This window comes from Dermacentor silvarum, chromosome 1, assembly GCF_013339745.2.
Source record: "Dermacentor silvarum isolate Dsil-2018 chromosome 1, BIME_Dsil_1.4, whole genome shotgun sequence".
In the NCBI taxonomy this organism is placed as follows: Eukaryota; Metazoa; Arthropoda; class Arachnida; order Ixodida; family Ixodidae; genus Dermacentor; species Dermacentor silvarum.
The window spans coordinates 122,084,731-122,112,230 of record NC_051154.1 but is presented as its reverse complement, the minus strand read 5'-3'; the positions used below and the strand labels follow the sequence as shown (position 1 = coordinate 122,112,230).

At 47.0% G+C, this 27,500-nt stretch overlaps 1 protein-coding gene across 1 annotated transcript in view; it reads right to left on the bottom strand.

Moving 5' to 3' along the window:
• The window catches only part of LOC119455645 (glutamate carboxypeptidase 2), a 66,593-nt gene that overhangs the window by 37,815 nt on the left and 1,278 nt on the right, over positions 1-27,500 (bottom strand). The window contains exons 2-5 of the mRNA XM_049667164.1: positions 17,885-18,007; positions 13,457-13,573; positions 12,279-12,462; positions 6,980-7,070 (exon numbers count right to left, since the gene is read on the bottom strand). Of these exons, the coding sequence (XP_049523121.1) occupies positions 6,980-7,070; positions 12,279-12,462; positions 13,457-13,573; positions 17,885-18,007 (515 nt within the window). The remainder of the gene's footprint in view (positions 1-6,979; positions 7,071-12,278; positions 12,463-13,456; positions 13,574-17,884; positions 18,008-27,500) is intronic.

Sequence of the window (27,500 nt, the reverse complement as noted above, 5' to 3'; positions counted from 1 at the left end):
TAGCCTCTCACCACATCTGCCACAGGTTGGAGGTGTTCATTTCCAGTCAGTAGAAAATTATGGGTGCCGTAGGTGTTTGCTATCCTGAGTCGACAGAACAGGACATCAATTCGTCGTGTTTTCGTTGTGGAGGGACAGAAACCTAACTGGGGCCTAATCACGTGATGATTATTATTTGTTTCAGCGTCCCACAAGTGTTGCCAGTGACTTCGCAGTTTCTTTCATTAGAAAGGCTTCAGATCTATGGCAGTGACAGCAGCGGTACGACTAATAGTTTGCGATATAATTGATGTGGCCTATTGGTCTGCTAGCACATTCCCCTCGATGCTTCTATGGCCAGGTACCCAGCATATAATGACATGCTGGTTAGATATATACGCTCTCCACAGAACGGAATGGAGCTCATTAAGTACATGATTTTTGTATTTACAGAGTGACGCGTAGGGAGTGTGCATATATAATTGGTTTTCGAAGTTTTTATTTTGTTATATGCTTCACAGTCGACAATACTGCACAGGCCACAGCCGTAAAGATAATTACTTCTGGGGCAGTACATCTAACTTCGAGAAGGATGGGCCGACTACTGTATACGATACCCCGGCATGTGACTTAGAAGCTTCAGTGTAAAACTCTGTGCATAATAACTTGGACTGGAGTTCTAGAAAATGCATGCTAATATATGCCTCTGGAGCGTGTTCTGTCACCTCTACAAATGATGTATCACATTCTGTGAGTTTCCACGGCGGCAATGGCGTTGCTGGGGTCATCAGACTATAAGAGTGAACACCCATTTCCTCGCTAAGTTTTTTTACACGCAGTGAGAAGGGTTCTCTCGCTGCTGGTCGATTGTTAAACGGTGTAGTACATGTCACGTCGTTTACGGTTATGTACAAAGGCGTCCGCAGAATTTTTTGCAGGGGGGGGGGGGGGGGGGGCAGCGGTATGTTCACAGCAAAAAGGCAGTATTTGCGGAGTAAATTTATTTATTTATTTATTTATAAATAAATAAGTAAAATACACGCATGAAAGAAAAATTACGAACAGCAAATTAATGCGTGGCTTGGAGAGATACATTGGAGTTTATTAACGAACAAGAAATTAAAATTAATAAAAAAATGCAGAAAGATACTATCACTTCGTCGAGAAAACTGCTCCGTCTTGCTGCATGCGGGTTCTCGACTCACCCGAATTGATGACCAGCACACAGCATAATATGTTCACAAACACGCAACTACAGACTTACAGTCACTCAGTCAGTCTTCCTTGAACAGCAACTGCAGACGCCTCGGATTTTTCTGGGCGAATTGCGTGATGACACGGGTTATAAAATCATTTCTGTGCTTCATTACACGCTCTCGGTGCACACTCATCATACAAAGGCCGCCCAGCCTGTCGTTTGTCATCGTTGAGCGTAGCCAGGTTTTCACTCTCCTCATGGTACTGAAGGAGCGTTCGACCGTACAGGCAGTAACTGGCAAAGCCAGAGCCACCTCAATGGCTTTTGAAAGATCGGGGAAGAATGTCTTGGCCTGATGTAGAAGCTCGCAGTAAGTTATTTTTGATGGGTCCCCAGTTTTGTTGCACCACATCTCGTACCAAGAGATGGCCTCTTCCTTGAAGTTGTCGATGCCGTAAAAGCATTGGAGTTCTTCGGCGAAGGCAGCGAACTCAACAAGGCTCAAGTGCTTCATTTTTGATGGATGCAGCTGGAGAAGTTTGAAGCTCCTCTCAGTGCTTTCAGAAAAGAGGCGAGCTAAAGAAGCAGTGAGAAAGTCCAAGTACGGCACATATATTGCCACACGGTAGTATTCCTCCAGCGACTGAATCCCGTAGTTGTCTCGGTGGGCCTGACGAGAGACTTGTCTTGGTACAGATCATCATCATCATCATCATCATCATCATCATCATCATCATCATCATCATCATCATCATCATCCTATATTTTATGTCCACTGCAGGACGAAGGCCTCTACCTGCGATCTCCAATTACCCCTATCTTGCGCTAGCGTATTCCAACTTGCGCCTGCAAATTTCTTAACTTCATCACCCCACCTAGTTTTCTGCCGTCCTCTACTGTGCTTCCCTTCTGTTGGAATCCATTCTGTAACTCTAATGGTCCATCGGTTATCAATCCTACGCATTACATGGCCTGCCCAGCTCCATTTTTTCCTCTTAATGACAACTAGAATATCGGCTATCCCCGTTTGCTCTCTGATTCACACCGCTCTCTTCCTGTCTCTTAACGTTAGGCCTAACATTTTTCGTTCCATCGCTCGTTGTACGGTCCTTAACTTGTTCTCGAGATTCTTTGTTAACCTCCAAGTTTCTGCCCCATATGTTGTTAGCACCGGTAGAATGCAAAGATAGTACACTTTCCTTTTCAACGACAGTGGTAAGCTCTCAGTCAGGATTTGGTAATGCCTGTCATATGCACTCTAAACCAATTTTATTCTTCTGTAAATTTCCTTCTCATGATCAGGGCCCATTTGACTAATTGACCTAGATAAACGTACTCCTTTATAGACTCTAGAGGCTGACGGCGATCCTGAATTCTTGTTCCCTTGCCAGGCTATTGAACATTATCTTTGTCTTCTGCATTTAAATCTTCAACCCCACTCTTACACTTTCTCGGTTAAGGTCCTCAATCATTTGCTGTAATTCGTCTCCATTGTTGTTGAATAGGACAATGTCATCTGCAAACCGAAGGTTGCTGAGATATTCGCCGTTGATCCTCACTCCTAAGCCTCCCCAGTCTAAGAGCTTGAATACTTCTTGTAAGCATGCAGTGAATAGCATTGGAGAGATTGTGTCTCCTTGCCTGACCCCTTTCTTGATAGGTAACTGTCTACTTTTCTTGTGGAGAATCAAGGTAGCTGTGGAATCCTTGTAGATGTTTGCTAAGATATTCACGTATGCGTCCTGTACTCCTTGATTACGCAATGCCTCTATGACTGCTGGTATCTCTACTGAATCAAAGGCCTTTTCATAATCTATGAAAGCCATATAGAGAGGTTGATTGTACTCCGCAGATTTCTCGATTACCTGATTGATGACATGGATATGATACATCGTAGAATATCCCTTCCTAAAACCAGCCTGTTCTCTTGGTTGGCTGAAGTCAAGTGTTGCCCTGATTCTATTGGAAATTATCTTGGTGAATATTTTATACAATACTGAAAGCAAGCTAATGGGTCTATTATTCTTCAATTCTTTAACGTCTCCCTTCTTATGAATTAGTATAATGTTGGCGTTCTTCGAGCTCTCTGGTACACTTGAAGTTGTGAGGCATTGTGTATAAAGGGCCGCAAGCTTTTCAAGCATGATATCTCCTCCATCTTTGATTAAATCTACTGTTATTCCATCTTCTCCAGCAGCTTTTCCCCTGGTCATGTCTTTCAAGGCCCTTATAACTTCATCGCTAGTTATAGAAGGAGCCTCTGTATCCGGTTCATCACTATTTCGAATGAAAGTAGCTTGGCTGTTTTGGGCACTGTACAGGTCAGTATAGAATTCTTCCGCTGCTTTTACTATGTCATCAAAATTGCTGATGATATTTCCATGCTTATCTTTCAGTGCATACATCTTGCCTTGTCCTATGCCAAGCTTTCTTCTTACTGATTTAATGCTGCGTCCATATTTTACGGCTTCCTCAACCTTTCCCACGTTATAATTTCGAATATCCCTTACTTTCTTCTTGTTGATCAGTTTTGACTGTTCAGAGAATTCTGATCTCTTGAGTTAGACATTCTCATGTTTTGTCGTTTCTTTATTAGGTCCTTTGTTTCTTGGGAGAGCTTACCTACTGGTTGCCTTGGTGCCTTACCTCCCACTTCCATTGCTGCTTCTGTGATCAACCTAGTTAAGGTTTCATTCATTACCTCTATGTTGCCGTTATCTTCCTTTTCTAAAGCTGCATATTTGTTGGCGAGCAGCAGCCTGAATTGGTCTGCTTTTACCCTTACTGCCTCTAGGTTGGCCTGTTTCCTCTTGACTAATTTCACTCTTTCTCTCTTCAAATTGAGAGAAATCCTAGACCTCACTAACCTGTGGTCACTGAACTTTACCTTACCTAACACTTCAACATCCTGCACTATGCTTGGATCGGCAGAGAGTATGAAATCTATTTCATTCCTTGTTTCTCCATTAGGGCTTTTCCAGGTCCACTTCCTGTTGCTGCGCTTCCTGAAGAAGGTATTCATTACTCGGAGCCTATTCCTTTCCGCAAATTCTACTAACATCTCTCCTCTTGCATTCCTAGAGTCGATGCCGTAGTTGCCAACTGCTTGCTCACCATCCTGTTTTTTCCCACTTTTGCATTGAAGTCGCCCATGACTACAGTATACTGAGTTTGTACGTTTCTCATTGGTAATTCAACACCTTCATAAAACTGTTCTATTTCTTCATCATCGTGACTAGAGGTAGGGGCGTAGGCTTGTACTACCTTCATTTTGTACCTTCTATTCAGCTTTATTACGACGACTGCTACCCTCTCATTAATGCTGTGAATTCGTCAATGTTGCCCGCTATGTTGTTATGGACTATAAATCCTACCCCGGATTCTCTCTTATCTGGAAGACCTCTGTAGCAGAGGACGTGGCCGTTAGTCAGCACTGTGTAAGCCTCACCAGTTCTTCTAGCCTCACTAAGGCCGATAATATCCCAGGCAATTCCTGGTAATTCTTCAAATAGTCCTGCTAAGCTAGCCTCACTCGAGAGGGTGCGCCTGTTGAACGTTGCCAGGTTCAGTTTCGATTGGCGGCCTGTCCGGACCCAGAGATTCTTAGCACCCTCTGCCGCGTAGCAGGTCTGACCGCCGCCTTGGTCAGACCTGCTGCGCTTGGTACAGATAGCACCACATTTAAGTGATTGGCTGCCTCCCTTGCTGCATTCATGATGTCAGAGAACTCCTCTACAGCGTTTGTCTGGTGGCCGCGAAAAATACTTTGCAGCTCAGTGATGTGGTCATGCTCAGAATGTAAGTCCATGGATTTCATATGCTTTTACTCGTTCTCTCCGAAGCCTAGCTGCGGCGTTGCTTTATACCTGTTTTCATTACAGTACGGAAAAAGTGCGCGGGCCTCCATTTTTGGTGTTTCTCTCGAACACTTTTTATATATGAGAAAAAACGTTGCCTCCTTCCCTTTTCTCCGGCAAATCATACCGCAGACGCACTGCAGCCGTTTTCATGGCAGTGTGGCTCTCTGGGTGTTTACACTCTATAAATTCGTCTGAAGCGCTTGACAATCGTTTTCATAACCAGAAAATGAAGCAAAACATAGACTCCCACGAATTACACTCTTCCATTAATAAAAAAGCTTATTTAATTGATTATCCTATTTTGCTAGGTAGCCATACACAAAATTTAGCTGCGGTTGCATTTATCTGGGACCAAAATAACTATGTGGTCCTATCTTAATTCGTTGAAATGGATCGCATAATGACACTACTCACCTCGGCTTTCAGTCCACTACAAGCGTACAAGCTTTTTGAGGAGCGGATTTAGGCTTGGTTTGGGTGGCGGGGGTGGTCAAAATTTCGTCATTTCGGCAAAAAATGGCAACAAGCAAATGTGACGCCACGGGAAGGTGTCACACTTATCTTACTAAGTGTGGCGGTCTACACTTTTTCCTAAATGTAGCCGGCAATTTATGAGAAAGCGGAAGTGCTCGTGATAATACTGCGTAGATCTCGAAGTTCAAGATAGAAAACCTCAAGCGTCCCCCCCCCCCCCCCCCCCCCCCATCCGTACGTCCATGGTATGTGAGAAGGCTGTTCACAGTTCGCATTAACGGTCAGAAAATATGTGAAATTGGAGTATGATCTTGAAGATGCAGCGACCAATCATTAGTTTTTACGCGGAGGCTCGCCGCAAAACTTGTCCTGAAGGCACCCGTTGCCATGCGGATACCTAGATTGTGAACTGGGCCCAGCATCTTCAAAGCGCTTGGAGTAGCAGACTGGCACACTATAGCCCCATAGTCTAAGCGTGTACGTACGAGACTTTTGTAGAGGTTCATAAGGCATTTCCTATCCCTTCCCCATGTTAAGCGCGACAATATTAAAAAAAAATTCATTGTTTTCAGACATTTGTTCTTAAGATATTTTATGTGTGGGACGAAAGTAAGCTTTGTGTCTAGTATGATGCCCAAGAATTTGTGTTCTGTGTTCACAGGTATCTGCTGTACGTGAAGTTCTATTATAAGGATTCGCGGTAAGGGTTCTCTTTTGTGGGAAAAGAACACAGGTGATTTTGTTGGCATGAAGCCCATTTTTATCGGCAAACTTATAGACACTTTCTTCAGACCAAGCTGAACTTGTCGCTCACAGAATGCGAGGTTACATGACTTAAATCCGATCTGACAGTCATCGACGCATACCGAATAAGATATACGACTGCGGTATTGATGAACGCAAATAATTTTTATGATAAAAAGTGTGTAGCTAAGCACGCCACCTTGCGGTACCCCAGTTTCCTGCACGAATGGTCTCGGTAGAACATGACCGATTTTAACACGGAATGTGCGGTTTGATAAATAACTTTCGATTACGTTAAGCATTTTTCTGCGGATGCCCATTTCTGATAGGTCCCGCAGTATTCCATACCGCCACGTGGTATGGTAAGTGATACCGCGTGGTGGTATTAGGTAAGTAAAATAAATTTCAGAAATGATCAATTGTTGAGATAAAGCTCAAAAATTACCTTTTTTTTGGGGGGGGGGGGCGGGAGGGGGGGGAGTAAATTTGAACATGACATAATCTGACTAGCGATGTCTTTCAAATTTTATTGGACCTATCTGAAATCTCAGAATGAAATGCGTGAGGTCTGTTGTATCTTTTATTGTTTGCTTTTCTTTGACTGAAGACAAAACTTTTTTTTCTTTTTCGTGTGAAACCAAGTCGAGGGTCGCGCATTATGGCTTTTATTAGTAGTTCAACTCAAAGCTGTCCTTGTAAAGAGAAATTTTTAACAAAGACTCACTTCAGAATGCTTCTTGCATCATCGTAGCTGATCGGCTGTGCAACAGTCCGCGCCAGCTCGGCATCGTCAATCATAGGGCGATAGAGCGACTCTGCGTAATAGAGAAGACCAAGCAGGTTTCTTACTAGGAAACACGCGTCACTGTATATTGCCAGCAGATTAAAAAAAAAAAAAAAAACGCCACAGTTTGCAGAGTCCGCCGAACATTCCGAAACTGCGTTGGTGTTTGCGTCGCAGATGCACCACCACTGGACAAACAAGGCATGTTTACACTAAATTATGTAAGCGACTTATTCCACTTTATAAATTAAGTGATAAGCATACTGCTATTAATTACAGGTCCGTATCACTTACTAGCCTTCCATGTAATATATTCGAACACGTTCTGTTTTCCCATCTTGCCGTCTTTGGAATCTAACTCTTCTTCATTACATCGCCAACACGGTTCTCGAAAAACATACTGATGCAAAACGCAGTTAAAATCCTTCTACCATAAATGCAATGTTGTTCTTGACAAAACATATCTAGCTGACTATCTTTTTAGACTTTTCTAAAGCCTTCGACAAGGTGTGTCACCGGCTTCTGCTATACGGGGTAATCATTTTCAAGTTTTTAGGAATCAGATGACATAATTCTTGTTCTTGAGCTGGATTGTTCAAAGAGGCGGACATTATTAGCACGAGAAATCGAAGCACATATTCAACTAATTAACAGAAATTCACAATTAACTGTTCAGTTTAGTCAATTACTTTACGGTAAATATTGCAATTTACGAATTGTAGCTGGCGAGTTTGCAAGACGTATCCACTTGAAATGCATTCCCAGGAGGACGCCAGTTTTGAGATATTATTTCCCAAAGTGTGGGGCGAAATACATGGGCGTTCCAGTTACTTTTGTGCTTCAATGCATAAAAGAGTGCACCTGCCGTTGGCTTAGCGGCTACGGCATTGCGCTGCTAAGCACAAGGTTGCGGGATCAAATCCTGGCCACGGCGGCAGCATTTCGATGGCGGCGAAATGCAAAAAAAAAAAAGAAAAAAAAAAAAAAACGTCGGCGTGCCACGCATTGTGTGCACGTTAAAGAATCCCAGGTGGTCAAAATTAATCCGGAGTCCCCCACTACGTCGTGCCTCGTAATCAGATCGTGGTTTCGCACGCAGAGCCCCAGAATTGATTTTTCATAAAAGAGCGCTTTGTTAAAAAAGTAAGTGGACCAACAGTCCATTCTTACGGCGAGTTTAAAGGCGCATATCTCCAAACTGGTGCCCTCCTGAAAACGTGCAAACTCACCGGCTATAATTCGTAAATTGCAATATGTTCCGTAAACTAATTAATTAAGAAGTTACGTAGTGGATTTTTTAATTAGTTGAACATGTGAATCGATTTCTCTTGCAAGTAATGTCCGACTCTCTAAATAATCCAGCTCAATGAGTAGAATTATGTTATCTGCAAGAGGCAGTTTTTAAAATTTCGTCAAACTTAAAAATGATCACGCCTTATAAACTTAGCCTCTTGACATTTGACACGAAAACATTAACGTGTATAGAATACTTTCGCTACTACCGCTCTAAGCTTGTCTCGGCCAACGATTCTAGCTCTAAGCCCTGTGCGGTACACTCTAGTGTACCGCAGGGCTCTGTACATGATCCACTTGTGTTTCTTATTTATACCCGGTGTTTCTCCGAAGGCTGCCAAAAATTCCTAAAAATAGAGCACTCAGGTTAAAAATGCGACTCAAGGTTGATTCACATAGGTCGCGAAGCTTCGGGCGAAAAGCGGTTCAGAACGAATTGTCACCGACATCAGCAAGGGTGGTTATGGGAGCAGCGATTGAAGGGCGACTATGTTTGGAGGGAACAAACATTGCGAAAGAAAAAATGCGTTTTATAAATAAAGAGAGACACAGTTAGATTCATTCAGTGAAAATAAAATTTCTAATTCATTTTATATATGCATGGCGAGAAAAGATACAACTGTATTTTACCAGATCATTATCAATATGTACCTTTTTTCAAGGCCCACCGTGAGAGCGCCCATCGATAGCGGCGGGCGTTGACGCCGCTATCACTTGCAATGCCATGCAGCTATTGAAGTGTGCAGAAAGGCGCGCTCCTAAAGTTCACCTGTTAGAATACGCCCCCCTCACATGTTGTGTTTTGCTTGCCGACGTTTATCTAAATTTGGTGACGCGGGTAGTATCATTCTTTCTTAAACTGTTCAGGCAAAAGAACTAAGTTGCGACCACCAGATAATTGTTTAATTTAGTCATTTTCGTGCAACAGCGCTGGCCGACGGGCTTGGCGCCCGACGAAAGGACGAGCACTCTACGCCCAAAGCGTTCGGCGGCCTCCAAAGAAAGTATGTTCTCTGCAGGGATGCGATTTCGACACCCGTAGCTCTGACCTTTTCCTGCATCGCTTTCCGTGCTGAAAGCTCGGAACGCCCATGAAGTCGTATGGCGGGGCATTTGAATATACAGATGTAATGGCAGGCCTCCGAAAACAAATTTCGCGCCTTTGAGAACAAAATGACGTCACTTCTGTTTTTAACGGATATAACGTCACATTCTATTTTCTTCAACCGGAAGTGTTCCCTCCTCACACAGATGGCGCTAAGCCCCATGAACCGCCGATGAACCGCTATGTTTTGAACGTATGGACTTCTATGGAAGCTTCGCTACCAGGTATATCTACCTTAAGCGACTTCTTACAAACCACATTATCGGGAATGGTGGACATCTGCAAACAAGTTTAGTGTTCTAATTTTCTCGCTGATTAGGTAAATACACTAAATAATCTAATTAGCAAGCGCAGTTACGCGGCTACTGGCAATGTAAACTTTGTAGCTACTGACGAGGTGATCTCTTATCAGTTTTTATATCGCGCAAGAAGCCCTCCCCTAGCCCTTGCACCACGAGAGTTTCTCGCTTTTTCGCTGAAAAACTGAAACTGCATGAGGCGCTTGAGGAGCGCAGAAAACCTCGTGGACAAGAAACGTCAGCAGTCTGCGCCGCGCGAGACGAACCATGTTTTTAAATGCATAAGCATTATTATGCCTACCCAACGAGGAAACCCGTCCGTCACGTAAGACGATCGCTTTCGAGATGACGCCCGCAGCAGCGAGCGAATTGACCTTCGTGCTGCCTCTCGCTTCAACGCGAACTAAGCGTCGCGAACACAGCACACACGAAGCTATCAGCACTCGGCGCACTATATCCCCATCTCAGATCGCTTTCAAGATAGGGCCCGCGCGGCCGCGCCATACGCAGCCGCTGCCGCAGTACGGTTGATCACGGTCCATAATGGTTCGAGGTGGATGGATAAGACGCTAAAGAGTGATAACGGATATCGGAACGTCGACGGCGTACCTGGCGCCACCACCTGCAGTAGTTTGCTCACGTCATATCAATTCCCCTTGCGCCGCCGTCCGCAGCAGTTCGTGTCGCCGCAACGCTGTCGTTTATACTGGTCGGATCAAGTTTCATAACATTGATAATGACACTGGGCTACGTGGAGAAGAACAGGTGGCACCCTGCTTATGCATACTACACCAGAGGAGTTCCTTCGTGAATTTTTAAAGCGAAGCTTTATATGTCTAGGCTATATGGCTAGGCGAAATCGCCTGTGTACAGTAAAATTATCATCAGCATTGGCTCGAGCATCGTCGTCTTCTTCCGCAGCTGGCTCGTTGGCGCCCCTCGGGTTGCGCTCGTGCCACCGCTCCCGCGTTCGTCGTCATTTTCTTCCACAGCTGGCTGCGTTGCCGTTCATGATTCCAGCGTACAATTTCACTTCTCTTCTGTCGTCGTAATGGGAAGGCCACGTTCACGAGGGTATGAGCCATTGCTTAAGGGGGTATGAGCCATTCATTGTCTTACCGTAACAGACAGATTTAATTTTGAAGCAATTTAATTTCGAAGAATCGCAAACGACAATGGCGGACGAATGCTGCTAACACGCCGCCGGGCAAACTCCAGACATCGAACGCAAGCGACAACGGCGGACTGCGGGCATACCGTCAGTGACGTCGTTCTCTCCGTCGCAGCCGAAAGTTTGTGTAACCTCATAATTGAGAAATACTTTAATGAACCCTCGGGGTTAACCCAGTGATAAATACCGGGGCCGCACGTTTCAACTTTGCTGGTTAACCATCTTCACGCAGTGGAAGGGCCGACAATTTTTTCTATTTCGACATGCTGATTACAGCTCGTGGCGTGAACTTGGCTTTCGTCAGCAGTGCATAAAATTGGTCATTACATATAATTATCAAGCTAGATCTTAACTTAAACGGTCTCAAAGGGCGCGAAAGCGCACCGCCAAGCTAAGCTTTGGGCAAGCTGGGCCAATCAGCTAGTCCGCTAGGGATTGTTTTGGCGCAACGATGACGTAGAGAGGAAAGTACCCGTATCGAGCCATAATCACCACGTAGAATTAAAAAAGCTGGTTCGTCTCGCGTGGCGCCGACTGGTTGACGTGAGAAGACGTCAACAGCTGACGTTACTTGCACACGTGTTTTACTGCGCTTCTCAAGCGCTCAGTTTCTGCTTCCCTGTGAAAAAGTGAGAAAAATTCTTGTGGTGCATGGCCTAGGAGAAGGACGTTTTCATCAATTTGATAAGTGATATGAGATCACCTCGTCAGTTGCTCCAAGTTTTACATTGTCAGTAACCGCGGTAATTAATTAATTCATCTCTAGTTAATTATATTATTTAGTGCATTGACCTAATTAGTGACGAAATCCGGTTTCTTAACAGTCATTTGTATCACGAGTGCCCCCTTTCAGGAATTTTCGGCAGTCTTCGCAGAAACATCTGGTATAAACAACTTGCCAGAGTGCGTTTCCTCTGGCGTTCCCTCATACATTAATGATCTAATGCTGTTTCCTAAAGGTGTAAAACATTTGTAATGGAAATAAATGTTCATAAGTGCAAATTTATGTGTATGGATAGAGACGCTAACCAACTTATCGTATATATAATCTGAACGGTGTCGTATACTAGAAAACGTGTCCCCAAAGTATTTCGGTGTCCACATTGCCTCCAACCAGAAAAGGCCACCTGGAGCTCCTTTAACGTGTATCAGGCCTAGAGCAACTGGCACACGGCAGTTCTTGCATTCAGTCTCCATCAGAATGCGGCCGCCGCTGCCGGAAATTGAACCCGTGCCCTCGTGCTCAGCAGCAGAATCCCGTAGCCACTGAGCAACCGCAGTGGGTCATGCGAGGAATGAGACATGGACCCAAGCAGGCAATGTTCAAAGGTAGCCTTGGAGGGGCCAGAGTGGAAACCTCGCATTGCTTACCGACGGCAGGGTAGCCAGGTGTCAGGGGGTCCCCCCGCATGTACGCGGCACTTCCCCTCTGGATGGCGCTGCCGCCGATCCAGATCGAATCGGGGAAAGGCTGGGTGTCACCTCGCGGCGCCAGGTCGCTGGCGTCCGGGAAGACCACCACGGCCGCAGCGCCTACCCGCTCGGCGTTGCGCACCTGCGCGCAACGCAGCGCATACGATGTGAACGCGCCGCTGGGCTTGGATCACGACGCTGTCGTCTTCGCGTCACGATCGGCATTTCGCAGCGCTTCAGAAGAGGTATAGACATTTTCCAAGGGGAAATACTTGAGCATTCTCGTAATTCGTGCTGGCTATACGCGAGAACACGCTACAAAGGACAGGACAAGGCGATCTTCATTCGTGCGCTCGAAATAGCCTAAAGAACATGTGCTCTGACTCGGGAATGCATACAGTGAAGAGGTGTATAGTGAGGAGACACCTTTGCGTGCCCTGCAGGCTACACTACAAGGCTCAAACGACTTTGCGTTCCGCTTGCGTGCACAAGCTGCTTGAGCACCAACAAAATCCAAGAACTTCGGCTCTTACGCACGCAGACCGCTTGCTTCCAGGCTCTAACCTGAATCTCTGTTAACGTTCTGGTTGATATTTTTGTAGAATGAGCGAGCGGAACGGATAGTTACAGAAGCGTTCTTCTGCTTGTGTGGCGGGCGGCCCTTCAGCCGTATTTCATTCGGTAACCGCACTCGCGCGTACAGAAACACGTCATCTCGACTTTGTACGCATCTATGCGGCAGCTACACGGGGCGCGACAGGTGGAGCACTTAAGCGGAGACCAATCGGAAGGTGCCGGAGAAAACGCAGAGACCTCTCGGCACATTCGAAACGGGTCTCCGCGGCTTCCTTAGGCGGGCGTATTACAGGGACGTACGGCAGTTCGGAAGGGCGTCAATATTCTTATGCCACGAGTGACTACGCGTACAGCTGAACCCACATCCATGATCAGGTATCCTTGAACGCGAATGGCCAAGATGTTACCTTTGAAAATAGTGAAATTGTTGTCAAGACGAAACAGAACATATCTTTGAGCTGATTGTCCTTTTTTTTTTTTTCCCGCAAACTGTTTTATAGAGCGTCAACCAGGTAAAAAAAAAAAAAAAAAAGACAAAAAAAGGGCATGATCATCTGTACCTTTTCTCCACCGGTTATCTTTCCAGACCGTACTACAATAACCTTGCCATGCAGGTCCGTATCTCGGAAGTAGTTGAAGTCTTGTAGTCTGCCGTAGTTTACATATACTGGAGGCCCCTGGAAAGGAGGAGGAAAACGAAGGCGCACAAAGCGAGATGTGTACACTGAGTGGCATATGTGATGTTAGATCATTCAGTTAACGTGCGCTCAGGTTAAAGAGCTTTGAGAAGCACACCGTCACATCTCCTCACACGGCACTCATTTTATGCAAACATTGATAGTTCAAAAACTCTAGTCCCTTAAGTAACGCATATAAATTAATAATGACGCAGGCTTCGATGCAGTTCCCCTTTCGTACACGCTTTTGAAAATGCTCCAGGATCATAGCTGGCGCCTTCCGTTACCATTTCTATACTTCAATAAAGTCGTGGTTTCGAATAACGTGGTAGTGGTAATAATGGATGAGGCGGCGAGAAAGGGGCGGGTGCGCTGTTTTCAAAGACAGGGAGAAAAAAAATTCTATTTTTCAACAACACACGAATAAAACACGTTTTGGAGCAATTTCGGAGTAAGAAGACTGTATAGTTCTGGAGCAAGTCATCAAACATCGTTAAAAAAAACGGCGTGCTTTATTTATTTATTTATTTATTTATTTATTTATTTATTTATTTATTTATTTATTTATTTATTTATTTATTTATTTATTTATTTATTTATTTATTTATTTTACACCTTATGTGAACGAATTTCACCGGCGACAGCCGTGGAGTCATAGGGTTCCTCCTCATTGAAGACATTTTCGCGAATATCTGAGGCGTCATGCCTCACTGCTTAGGCGCTGAGACAACATTTAAACGCATGTGAAGACACAATAAAGACACGTTTTCGCCCCCTACACCTCGTATCAAATGAAACAAAATTTAAGGCGAGTAATGCCGTTAGAGGAAGCGCGGTATCCGCGCTTGAGCATAATATGCAACTTTTTGTATAAAAAACCTATTAGCGCAGCGAACGTGGCGTTCTTGCAGAGGAATTCCTAGGCATAGTAGGTCGACATACTGTGGCGCTAATAACGAGAGCTTCATAAGTCTAATTAAAAAAATATTTTTTTATTAGTGCCTTGGGGGCAGGCTGTTGAAATGGCAAATTAGAAGGCAGTCACATTTTAATGCACCCTGATGTTTTACAAATCTCGGACAGTCGCACCTAATTCGAGATGATCATCATAGGATTTCAACGGTAAATCCGGATAATATCGAAACCGAGTGCCGCGGGAGCGCAGAAAAGGCGGCCCCACTATCATATCAGACGGAAACACCCCGTGACGACAAGCGCGACGAAGTTTGAAACTGAACGTCTCGGCCAGTCGCTTCAGCTACGGATACTTGATCTATTGATACTGATGCAGCTACTGCTGCTGGTACTGTTATCTCGAAGCGGCTTTATGCGATAAGCCAGTTCATAGGTGGAAAGTTTTTATTTCTCCGGGGGGCTGGGGCCCGACCAGCCTTCCGAACCACACACACACACACACACACACACACACACACACACACACACACACACACACACACACACACACACACACATATATATATATATATATATATATATATATATATAGGGTGTCCCAGCTATCACGCAGCACGATTTAAAAAAAGAAGGACGGCGTTACGCGAAGCAAATCTAGTGCGTATTGTTTCCAGTGCAGTGGAGTAGCCGCGAGTAATTTTTTGTTCCTGAGATTTACTTAGTTAATTGTAATTAATTATCTAACTCGAGAAGTACTGTCCTAATTATCAAAGTGTCAATGAGAAAATTGTAGAGCAACATGAAAAACACCCGATACAGCTTTCTGTTGCTCAATACGTGGTACATAAATGTTTTTCCGAGTGTGAAAGGAGCCCGCGAATACATGCAGAATTGCCACGCGACTGGCCGCTCGAGGCGCTTTGCGTGTATTCGCGGGCATCTTTCACGCTCCGAAAAACACATTTATGTAGCACGTATTGAGCAACAGAAAGCTGTATCGGGAGTTTTTCATGTTGCTCTACAACTTTCTCATTGACACTTTGATAATTAGGACAGTACTTATCGAGTTAGATTAATTATAATTAATTAATTACAATTACCTAATTAAATCTCAGTAACCAAAAAATTGCGGGCGGCTATACTCCACAGCACGGGAGACAATACGCACTAGGTTTGCTTCGCGTAGCGCCGTTCCTCTTTTTTTAAATCGTGCTGCGTGATAGCTGGGACACATGTATGTATGTATGTATGTATGTATGTATGTATGTATGTATGTATGTATGTATGTATGTATGTATGTATGTATGTATGTATGTATGTATGTATGTATGTATGTATGTATGTATGTATGTATGTATGTATGTATGTATGTATGTATGTATGTATGTATGTATATGTATATATATATATATATATATATATAGAGAGAGAGAGAGAGAGATTTCATTTAATTACAGTGGCACTTGAAGAAACCTTGTGTGACATCGAAGAATTGTTCACTGAAGTCACTGCCTTATGTATGAGCATTTACAAGACCTCAAGTAGGAGACAGTTCAATTTCACAGCCTGTCTCCTCGCACCATCTCTGTGATTCTTGTTTTTTTACTGCCAGTCCGAGTGAATTCTGATTTCGAGTGAACCTGACTTGGCCTCATTTCGATTACTGAGTGGATTATATATATTCATGACCTCCGCATGCAAGTGGCGATGTTTGCATCCCTAAAAAAATTGTAAATTATTAGCAGAGTTTTCTTTCTTTCTTTCTTCTTCTTCTTCTTTTTTTTTTTCATTAGTCCTTACAATTTCCTCCTGGCAAGAGAAGCAATACTCAGACAGGTATCATTCACGTGCATTCCACGGGCCGTTGATAAAAGAGTCTGCCGAAGGGGTCACTGAAGTCTGCAAGTTTTTTTCAGGGTCAAAAAAACCACGCAAAGCAATTTGAAGCGAGGTGAACAAACAGCAACGTATTCGTTCTCGAGGCATATACTATCCATACCATTAGAAATAATTGTTAGTTGGCTACCCCCTCTTTAAAAAATATAATAAACTTTGCCCTGTGCATATATTTAAACATATCGTGTCTGTGCATTGTGTTCACAGTGAAAAATTAAAAAAAAAGACGCTGAAGGGAAACAATACGGGTGAGGTAGCCACCGCTGATGCTTCTAATGCGCATGTTCTCCTATTGTCAGGAGTTGCAGAAATAAAGTGAAAGTAGGAATTAAAAGCCGTGCATGTCCGCACCAACAATGATGCAGTAAGCTGTTAGCCACAATACAATTTTAAGTGAATAGGTGGAGGCAACTCAAAAGAAACCTGAAGTGATATGCGTAACAGAACTCTGGTAGTGACACTATAGGGGGGGGGGGGGGGGGGGGGGGGGGACGTAGGCTACGGCATCGCCCGGAAAAACGTACGCCGGGAAAGACTTACAAAAACATTATTTTTCCGGGAAGCATCCCCCCCCCCCCCCCCTTCTCCCTTCGCCCGTAGTTGGCGCATATGAGCCAGTTCATACAGAATGAAGACTACTATAGCCGAAAAAGCAATAAGCAAATTAAAGTGTATAACAAAATACAACAGAAACATAAACAGAAGAGTAACTGCTGCGTGTTCCTGTGATTTATGCGCAATAAACGAGCCGTTTGTGTTCGTCAGGTGGTTATCATCTGTCCAGATATGAGGCAGACACACGATCGGCGCTCCCGTTTGGAGGCAATGCACGTTGCATTAACCACTATTTTTGTTACCGCTTCAACTCACTCACTGCGACGACTCGGAATTCGCAACACCCTAGACAACTGTGTATCGGTGCCGTGACAGCTGTTGGTACTTAAAGGAGCGTTATGCAAGTGACATACAATAGGCATCCTATGCTGCGCGGAAGCTTCCAGAGCTGGGCCCGCAGGCTCATTGACGCTGTATCCATCCGTCCGTATCGTCATATTCTTCTTCTTTTACGTCTGGTCCAAGTTGTGCTGGACCCGCTGTGGTTGCTCAGTGGCTGCGGTGTTGGGCTGCTGAGCACGAGGTCGTGGGATGGAATCCCGGCCACGGCGGCCGCATTTCGATGGGGGCGAAATGCGAAAACACCCGTGTACTTAGATTTAGGTGCACGTTAAAGAACCCCAGGTGGTCCAAATTTTCCGGAGTCCTCCACAACGGCGTGCCTCATAATCATATCGTTGTTTTGGCACGTAAAACCCCATAATTTAAGTTGTGCTGAAGAGTTTCCCACAAGCATACTGCACCCATAAAGCCCAGAAACACATCTTGTTAAACTGCGTATTCATCGTCAGACAGCGAGACAACACAAGTAATGACAGATGAGCCATGATCGAGCAAATGATAACACTGAACGCGTACGCATATATAGTTCTAAGCCTTCCTTACCATGCCTGTGCCGCTCGGCGCGAAGGCCATGTATGCCGGGGGTATGTACGTTTTTCCCGCTAGCACCATGGAATCTCTGGATGCACATGTTAGCAGCAGCTGATTGTCTTTGTACAGCATCACCTGCGCCAGTGTAGAGAGACGGCTCCTGATCATTATCAAGCACATACGTGCTGGACGATGGCTCGCGAAATAAATTCGAACCACGCCGCAGTTTCTTTAGTCAACTATTGGTCATACAACACACTCCTAGACGGAGTTAGTACGTAAATACGTAACTATAAAGCAGCGGGAACTGCGACTATTTACACAATACAGAACGATTACTACAAACACAAACATATCAGTGAATAAAGGAGAATGTATCTGCTGGAAAAGATGCCACAAATAGTAGAGAGAAAAATATTGTTACTCCTCACCACAATCATAAGAAAATGTACACGCAAAGCTGCAACAATTACTCAGAATTCTACCTCTGACACTGATACATGCACATAATGCAGAATGCAGTGATATTATAAAGCTACAACGGCCTGCCAGTGGATTACTGTCGCAGATGAGATTTCAGGAGCAGCACATTTTAGCAAAACGTGATTAAGTATACGTTTCAACACAAAATGCTCGTGCGACGGCTTCATAATCCCACCTTGAATAACCATCAAAAAAAGTTCGGCAGCATGTTACAGTCCTGTAACATGAGAAGGCGAAAGCCTGCTGCACACTTGGTAATGCGCCGTCTCGCATCGTCGCGTTGCTGCTTTCGCAGTTCGGCTTCGGCTCATTTTCGACGCTTAACTGCGGCTTCGCGTGCTCGTATAGCATGGTCAGACTCGCGCCAACGACGTTTCTCTTCGACTTTACGTTGCATCCTCTCAGTAGGGGAGAGCAGCACTTGCGGTCGAACGCCTTGCTCCCGCCGCTTCGCACGTCGAACCTCGTTTCTCGCTTGGCGAGCATCCTCGGCCGTAGCGTACTTCCTCGACCTACCGCAAGCCCCGGGCGCGACTTTACAATTGCTAGTAGGTACACCGGGGGTGTGGCACTGCGGGTCACGTGACTTCCGCTTAACACGTGTTGTCATGGCAATCGTGGAGCTCCTAGGTGCCTAGGGACATAATCGTTTAGGGACTTTTGAGGCACGTGGTCTGATACGAGACGGTCTTTGGAGGGACCGCCAGTCGTTTGTCTGCAGGCGCAAGGACAAGCGGGTGCAAGAGAGAAAATTGCGTCCGCTCTTGCGCAAAGCAGATACTGCTCGTGTTTGTACCCCGGTGCCGCGGCGGAAGCCGCGGTGCCGGGCGCCGACGCGAAGCGGTGGTCGTTGGGGTGTTGCGGAGCGCAGCGTAGCAACACCCCAAATAAAAAATACTCCTCCATTCAGGTAGACTGCTCCCTTCCTGATAGTGAGATTATATTTGGATCATCAAAACAGTGACGCGTTTATTTAGGAATACCATCGTTTCTCTCTCGCACCCGCTTGCCCTCGCGCCTGCGAGAGAGAAACAATGGTATTCCTAAATAAAGGCATCACTGTTTTGATGATCCAAATAAAATCTCACTATGAGGGAGGGAGCAGTCTACCTGAATGGAGCAGTATTTTTTATTTGGGGTGTTGCTACGCTGCGCTCCTCAACACCCCAACGACCGCCGCTTCGCGTCGACGCCCGGCACCGCGGCTTCCGCCGCGGCACCGGGGCACAAACGCGAGCAGTATCCGCTTGTTTACACCACCACAGTTCACCGAGATCAATGGCCGTCATGCAACACCACCACTACTGCAAGGATTTCCGCCACTAGAACAAACGCTACAATAATAAAGCGCGGCAGGCGTGGGCCAGACACCGCATGACATTCAACGCGCCCTAAACGATTCGCTCCCTACGCACGTAGGAGCTGCGCTCGGCAATGTCGCTGCGCCCGGCCCCGGAGATAGAGAGCAAACGCTCAGTAACTAGCAGCCGACGCGTGGCCGAGCAGACCAGTGCCTCAAAAGTCCCTAAGCGATTATGTCCCTTGGCACCTAGGAGTTCCACGATTGCCATGACAATACGTGTTCAGCGGAAGTCACGTGACCCGCAGTGCCACGTCCCCGCTATACCTACTAGCAATTGTAAAGTCGCGCCCCGCGAGAGCATCCTCCATCGCGGTCTCTCTCGCTTCGCAGTCGACTGTCACAACTGCCGTCGCGTGACGTCAGCGACGCAACACCTATTTTTCATTTTTTCTGTGTGCGCCTGCCGCTCTTTACCCTCTTCTCCCGCCGCTCGCTCAAAGAAGGCCACGTGTTACGCCGCGTTTTTTTTTCAAGGCCCTCACGCAACGAGCCTCTTAAGGCCATCGCCTTAAAACGCTTACATACGCTAACACCTTTCTTCATTATATAGACGGCTCAACCCATATTCTTAAGCAGGATTTCCCTGCGACACTCGATTACAGAGTACACTTGGTATTACACAATGAAAAGAAGATTATTTGAGAGGCGCGGAAGTTAAAGTGGAGACAGTATTATCACTAGCAATGAACTTGTCAAAAAAATTAAAATTTGAATCGAATGAAAGGTTTCCGCAACAGTGTTAGAAGAATTCACAAACAAATATGGCTATAAGCTGACATAAAATTTCGACAAAAAGTAAGCACTCAGCTAACACTACTCTCACTGGCCACGTAGCGAGGAAAGGGTACATAATCCTTATGGTATAATTGTGGTCCAGATCACAATGTGATATAGAGTTTCAATATAGGCGTTGGCAGAAGACTAGCATTCCTCTTTTTTCCCACATTCATTTTGCGGACGACACAGAACACTGAAGCTTACACTTACGTCACGACAGTGGCAGCGGAAAGAGTGTGTCGGAGAGTGTTGTAGCTCAGGGTTGACAGGTTTGAACGCCGTATGCTTGAGGCATGGATTAGAGTATTATCCCGGTGTCGCACTGCGATTGTGCTATGAGACGTATTGTGTCTCGAGGTTTCGTGTATGTGTACGAATATGGTTCTGGAAGGGGGTGGGAGAGGAGTGCCAGACATCTGGTCCAACGAGATGAGGTCCCATTTCCGACACGTCGCATACGCGGCTCCATGCGAGCCCTCCTTATGTGCGGGAGTTAATTTCTTAAGTAGTGAACGCCACGGGGTAGAGATTTCATAGGCGCATAGTACAGGGCTTTAGATTAGGGGACGCAAGAGGCTAATTACTTCCGCTTAAATACGACCGCAAGCTTGGTTCCCAGCAAAACCCAAGGAGTATTTGGTTGTACTATCTTTTAGTTCGAAAAGTGTGAGCGCTTGTTAAGCTAGTGTCATGGGGAAAGGCAGGGTACGCTTAAATCTGTAGTACGGATATTTATGTGATGTGGGATGTGAGGCTGTTGTAACCACGCGTCCGGCGGCATGGCTGTGATCCAAAGTGAAGTTCGCTTCTCAGATGTCAGTATGACACCCAATTCACCTCAAAGACAAATACCGACTTAAACGCAACGAGATGACAATATTCAGGTCGCCTGCATCGTTTTTTGTCCACGAAAACACCTGTCTCCTAGTCTCAATGTGATAAATAAATGAAAAAAGTATATATATATATATATATATATATATATATATATATATATATACAGTGGCGTAGCCAAGGGGGGGGGGGGTTGGGGGGGTTCAACCCCCCCCCCCCGAAATTTTTTGCACCCCCCCCCCCCCCCCCCACTAACCCACCCTTTTCTCTCGTCGCTTCGCGCTGACATATTTCAAGAAACCGGTGCTACTTTCACACTTTCATTCCTGGGCGCTTCCGTTTGGGTTGGTAATCTACAGCGAATCATGTCTGCATATTGAAAAAAACTGTCACGGTGTTTGTCAAGGCCTAGACACTATGTGAGGTTTTGGGCGCGAATGTGGCGGCCGCATTTTGAAACAACAAATGCGCAACAAATGCGCAACAAATGAAGCAACAAATGCGGCAGCCGCATTTTAGATGAAGGCGAAAATGCTTGAGGCCCGTTTACTTAGATTTAGGTGCACGTTAAAGTCCCCAGGTGGTCGAAATTTCCGGTATACATTTCCGCCGCTTCCCTTCAGGTGCCGGTTAGGCCGCGTTCGCTTAGGAACTTGGTCTCGAAGCTGTCGGAAGCGGCAAAATCTTGCAAAAATCCGCCCGCCTAGGCGGCAAAACAGGCAGAAAAACAGGCGGCGAGCCAAATTGGTCTCGGACCGATTTTTTCGCCATGGCGAAGCGGAAATGCGGCGGAAAGTCGTTCTGCTCGACCGGAAGCTACACTAGCATGTAAACTTCCGGTCGTAACATTGAACATGGCACCAAAAGTGTACGCTGTAATGCTGATCGACGCGATCAAGAACCACCCCTTGCTCTACGACAAGAGTGGCACTCAAACGTACTGTCAGCAATACTCGCGATAGTATTCAACGTCGCGCGACAGGAGGTGCGGCAACGAAGCCTTGGCGTCACCCAACTTCTTACACTTTTGCAAAGCCAGGCGAACCCACCACTGCCGTTTCCGAGGTTTTCTTGTCTTCCGTTTATTCATTGTCCATTTCTAGAAAACAAGTAGGTAGAAGTATAAAAGCCATTTCTTCTTCCACTTCCATGGAAGACAATAGTTAGGCAGATTCCTCGTTGGCGCTCCATAATTCTCCTCGCACGTGCACGGTATGTTGCAGAAGTCGCGGGGTGCTTTTCTCGTCGCGACGATAGATTGGGAGCGTAGGTCTCACGTAGGACGCGCAGGCTTCGGCGAGCCTCAACACAAGGGCCAGCCCGGGTTTTAGCTTTGGTGTTCCCGTTGCCGCTTTCGTGTCCTGGAGGCGCCGAAAATAATACGAAATGATGAAATGTTATTACAACTTGTAAATAAAAGCTATTAAAGAAATATAATCACGCCTATAGGCAGCAACCTGTGACACAGCGCTACCGCGCCCGTGTGAGGAGAATTACAGAACGCCAACGAGGAACTTACCGAAGGTCGCAGATGACACGCGAAATTGCGCAAGATGATCACTTTTGATGACGGGTGGGTCAGTGAATGAACATACCGCTCGAAATAATGCGATAATGAGCGCCACCACGCCGACAAACGTACGCAGACTAGATGGATGTGGACGAAAGCGGCAGCGCGGCCGCGGTGGTAGCAGAACAAATGTGAACTTGGGCATGCGCGGAAAAGATTTTCCGGCCGCTTTGGCCTCTCCACTCGCTTGCCGCTTCCCAAATGTGAACGTAGCCATAGTCTTCAGCGCAAAACGTCTCTCGTTTGCGATTGCGCCCCTACGGAAGGCTGGTAGTTACTGTTGTGTTGCTGAATCCCAAACCAGCAATTACGAAAGGCTGGTAGTTGCTGTTGTGTTGTGGAATCCCAAACCAGCAATGTACACACGAAAGGGTTGATGCCAGCAGTGAAATCCCACCGACTTGCAACAGAATGCACGAAACAGACAGCCGACAAGCATGGATTACTGCTGTGCGCAGTACAGCGTAAGTAAACTCTTGTTGCAGGCGCTGACAGTTCTCGTCGGAGTTCACGCGTCCTGAGAAATTGATTATGTGCACTATACACTGAACAAGACCGGAGTTCATTCCTGCATCACTAGTACACCAATCAGTCGAGATTCTGTGAGGTACAAGGCCACTTCCTGTTTGCACCGGCCTAAGTGAAGCAGAAATGACTCGCACGCACTACTTAAAATGCGTACACATGCCATAACTATGCAGTGCGGTGAAATATTCTGTACAATTCTGAATCTGTTGACGTAAAGGCAAATGACGGCTGCACGCTCGCACACAGCGGAAGACACAGCGGCCCATGCACTTGCCGCAGGAAATGCAAGGCGACGAAAGCTTCGTAAAAAAAAGCATTACTCGTTTTTGCGCGTATTTAAGTTTTCTAGCGCAAAGACGCAGCGAACAAGCTATTGCTATGGGAGTAGGTATAGCCTGGTAATACGTGCATTTTCACATGTATAGCCGTCCTTGACCTGTGAAACGCACTTCGCCCCGACGAGGACGACGCCATCTACGCTTAACGGAGATTAACAATTAATGATGTCTTCTCCGATCGGGCGGGTCGTCTCAATGATGCGTTTTCGAAGACTGGTCCATTCAGTGGCGCGATGAGAGACGGTTGCTCCAAACGCCCACTGTACCTGTCGTACTTACTGTATTTTACTGAGCTTACATTACTTTTTACTTAATTTCTTCACAAGCACACAGTGCCACACACACACGCGAGGGGGAGGGGGGGGGAGTCCCATGTCTTTGATATACATGCATAGAGTGTGCTTAAACTACCGATACTTATTATCGATCACGTCACGTAGTGGAAAGCAGACGCTTGCCCCCCCCCCCCCCCCCCCCGGTCGGGCCGATGAACCCCCCCCCCCCCCCGAAAAAAATTTCTGGCTACGCCCCTGTATGTATGTATATATATATATATATATATATATATTGTAATGACGAAGTTAGCACAAGCGTCGCTGTGGTCGCATGGCTGCTGAAGTGAGGAAGAGAAAGACGAACGGATCGGTGTCGCTGGTTTTGCCTCGCGCTGGCGTTTGGCTGGAACTGCTCGGGTGCTCTTTGATCTGGACCTAACGCCAATAAACCTCATATCATTTGGTGGAAGTGCTGGGTATACTAACTATCCTACCAACTCGCCCTGGAACTCCGCAGCCGCACTCTGCCCTCCGCTACCCCCACCACCATGCCAGACGACGCCGGTGAGCGACCCACTTCGTCAACTGTGCAAGTCACCTGTGGTGCCGTTCGTGAACGAGACCCGGCTGTGTTCAGTGGCACCGCTGATGCCGACGTCGACGACTGGCTTTCGTCGTACGAACGGGTGAGCAACAACAAATGGGACGATCGGACAAAGCTCACCAAGGTTATTTTTTATCTTGCGGGTGTCGCCCACCTCTGGTTCCGCAACCATGAAGCAACCATTGCGACATGGAATGACTTTAAGACTGCATTCGCGGAAGTATTTGGCCGTCCTGCGGTGCGAAAGCTTCGCGCTGAACAGCGCCTTCGCCACCGAGCGCAACAGCCGGGCGAGACTTTCACTAGTTACATCGAGGACGTCATAGATCTCTGCAAACCGCGTGAGCCGAACGATGACTGAGGAAGATAAGATTAAAGAAATCCTCAAGGGCATTGAAGACGATGCTTTTCAGATGCTCATGGCCAAGAATCCTACCACCGTTGCAGCCGTAGTCACATATTGCCAAAGCTTCGATGAATTACGCCGGCAACGAGCGCTCGCCCGCCAAACTGTTCCTCAAGTGGCCTCCCTTTCCAGTTTGGTGACTGCTCACGGACAGGCTGATGACGGGTCTCTCCTGCCTCAGATCAAAGCCTTCATTCGTGAAGAGGTCGCCCGCCAGCTCTCGCTGCTCCCTCTCACCCAGGAGCCTGTCCAACCTTTGTCCTCGGCCGTGCAGCAGGCCATCCGCGAGCAGGTGCAGAGGCCCTTCCACCAGTCCAACAGATTGCTGCACCAGCTCAGATTGCTGCACCTTTGACGTACGCTGAAGTCGTGTCGCGTCCTAGACCAACGACACTCCCCCTACTCGGCGCCGCCACCGCGCTCAGCGCTTCTCCCTGTCCCTCAAACGCCCCCTCAGTACTTCCGGCCACAAGATCCCTGGCGCACGCGGGACAATCGGCCGATATGCTTCTCGTGCGGTATCGCGGGACATGTGGCGCGCTTTTGTCGCCGTCGCCTGCCGCGTCAGGACGTCGTCGTTGAGCCACACGTACCTGCATCCCACCAGCATGCTGATTCGAACCCATCGCCGAACTTCTGGACCGGTCGTCAGCACTTCAGCCCCCGTCGTTCACCATCACCGCGTCGCCGTTCGATATCGCCGATGCGTCGTCGCCCGCCTTCCAACGAGGGAAACTAAATGCTGCAGCTTCGGAGGCAAGAGCTGCACGCTTGTCGAAATGCCCAAGACCTCCGCTATCGCCGCAAAACATTATAGAAATACAGGTTGAAGGAGCCGCTACATTCGCACTCATCGACACGGGCGCTGCGGTTTCCGTCATACGTGAGACTCTTTGCCGTAAGATTAGGAAGGTCACCACATCACTTTCTGGCCTTGTACTTCGTACTGCCACCACGGAGCCCATCGAACCTTCAGCCGCATGCACCGCTAGGATCGTTATTCAGGACGTAGTTTACACAATTGAGTTCCTGGTTCTGCCTTCTTGCTCCCATGACGTCATCCTGGGATGGGACTTTCTGTCGCGCCACCGTGCCGTCATTGACTGTGCCCGTGCCGAAGTTGCTCTGTCTGTCGTTAACACCACTCTGCCTGCCGCCTCTCCCGCCCCCTTAAAAATTATTGTCGCCGCCGATACTGATCTGCCACCAAGCACTTCAACACCAGTCGCTTTGTTGTGTCCATCGGCGCCCGACGCCTCGGTACTGTTCACGCCTTCATCTGTTTTTCTTCACCGCAAATCTCTACCACTTCCATTCGCCGTTCTTGACGTAGCCGCTGGTACAACAATTATGCTAGTGGACAACCCGTTCCAATACCCGCTGACTCTGCTTCGCGACGAGTGCCTCGGCTGTGTCGAACCTATTGACATGTCGGAGTGTTTGGACGTGCCTGGCTCCTCTTCTGGCCTTTCGCTCGACGCCATGACACCATTTCCGAAAAGCTCCCGATTGGCTACCGAAGTCTTTGATTCATGCGTTGACGCCAACCTTTCCCTCGAGCACCGCGAGCAACTCCTGTCTCTCCTAGATACTTTCCGTTCTTCGTTCGACTGTACGGAACACGCCTTGGGTCGTACGAACAGTGTTTCCCACCACATCGACACCGGGTCCCACTCTCCCCTCAGACAACGCCCCTATCGCGTCTCAGCGGCGGAGCGTCGTATAATCAGCGACCAAGTGAATGACATGCTCGAGCGTGGCGTCGTTCAACCATCCCAGAGTCCGTGGTCTTCTCCAGTTGTGCTAGTGCGAAAAAAAGATGGTTCTATTCGTTTCTGTGTCGATTACCGCCGCCTAAACAAAGTCACACGGAAGGACGTCTACCCTTTACCCCGCATTGACGATGCACTCGATTGTTTACAAGGCGCTGAGTACTTCTCGTCATTGGACCTACGATCTGGCTACTGGCAGGTTCCCATGGCCGAATGCGATCGACCGAAGACGGCGTTTGTCACCCCTGATGGGCTATATGAATTTACCGTCATGCCATTCGGCTCTGTAATGCGCCCGCAACTTTCGAGCGCATGATGGACAACATACTTCGTGGTCTCAAATGGAACATTTGCCTATGCTACCTGGATGACATCGTCGTGTTTTCTTCAGACTTCTCGACGCACCTCTCACGTCTCCACCAAGTTTTGACATGTCTTAAGAACGCTGGTCTTCAGCTAAATATCAAAAAGTGTCGCTTTGCGGCTCGCACCTTGACTATCTTGGGCCACGTTGTGTCCAAAGACGCGTCCTCCCTGATCCTGCGAAACTTCGAGCTGTCGCCGACTTCCCTAAGCCGACGTCACTGAAGACCCTCCGGAGCTTCATCGGCCTTTGTTCTTATTTCGTCGCTTCGTGCGCAATTTCGCGACCGTTATCGCACCTTTGCACGCGACTTC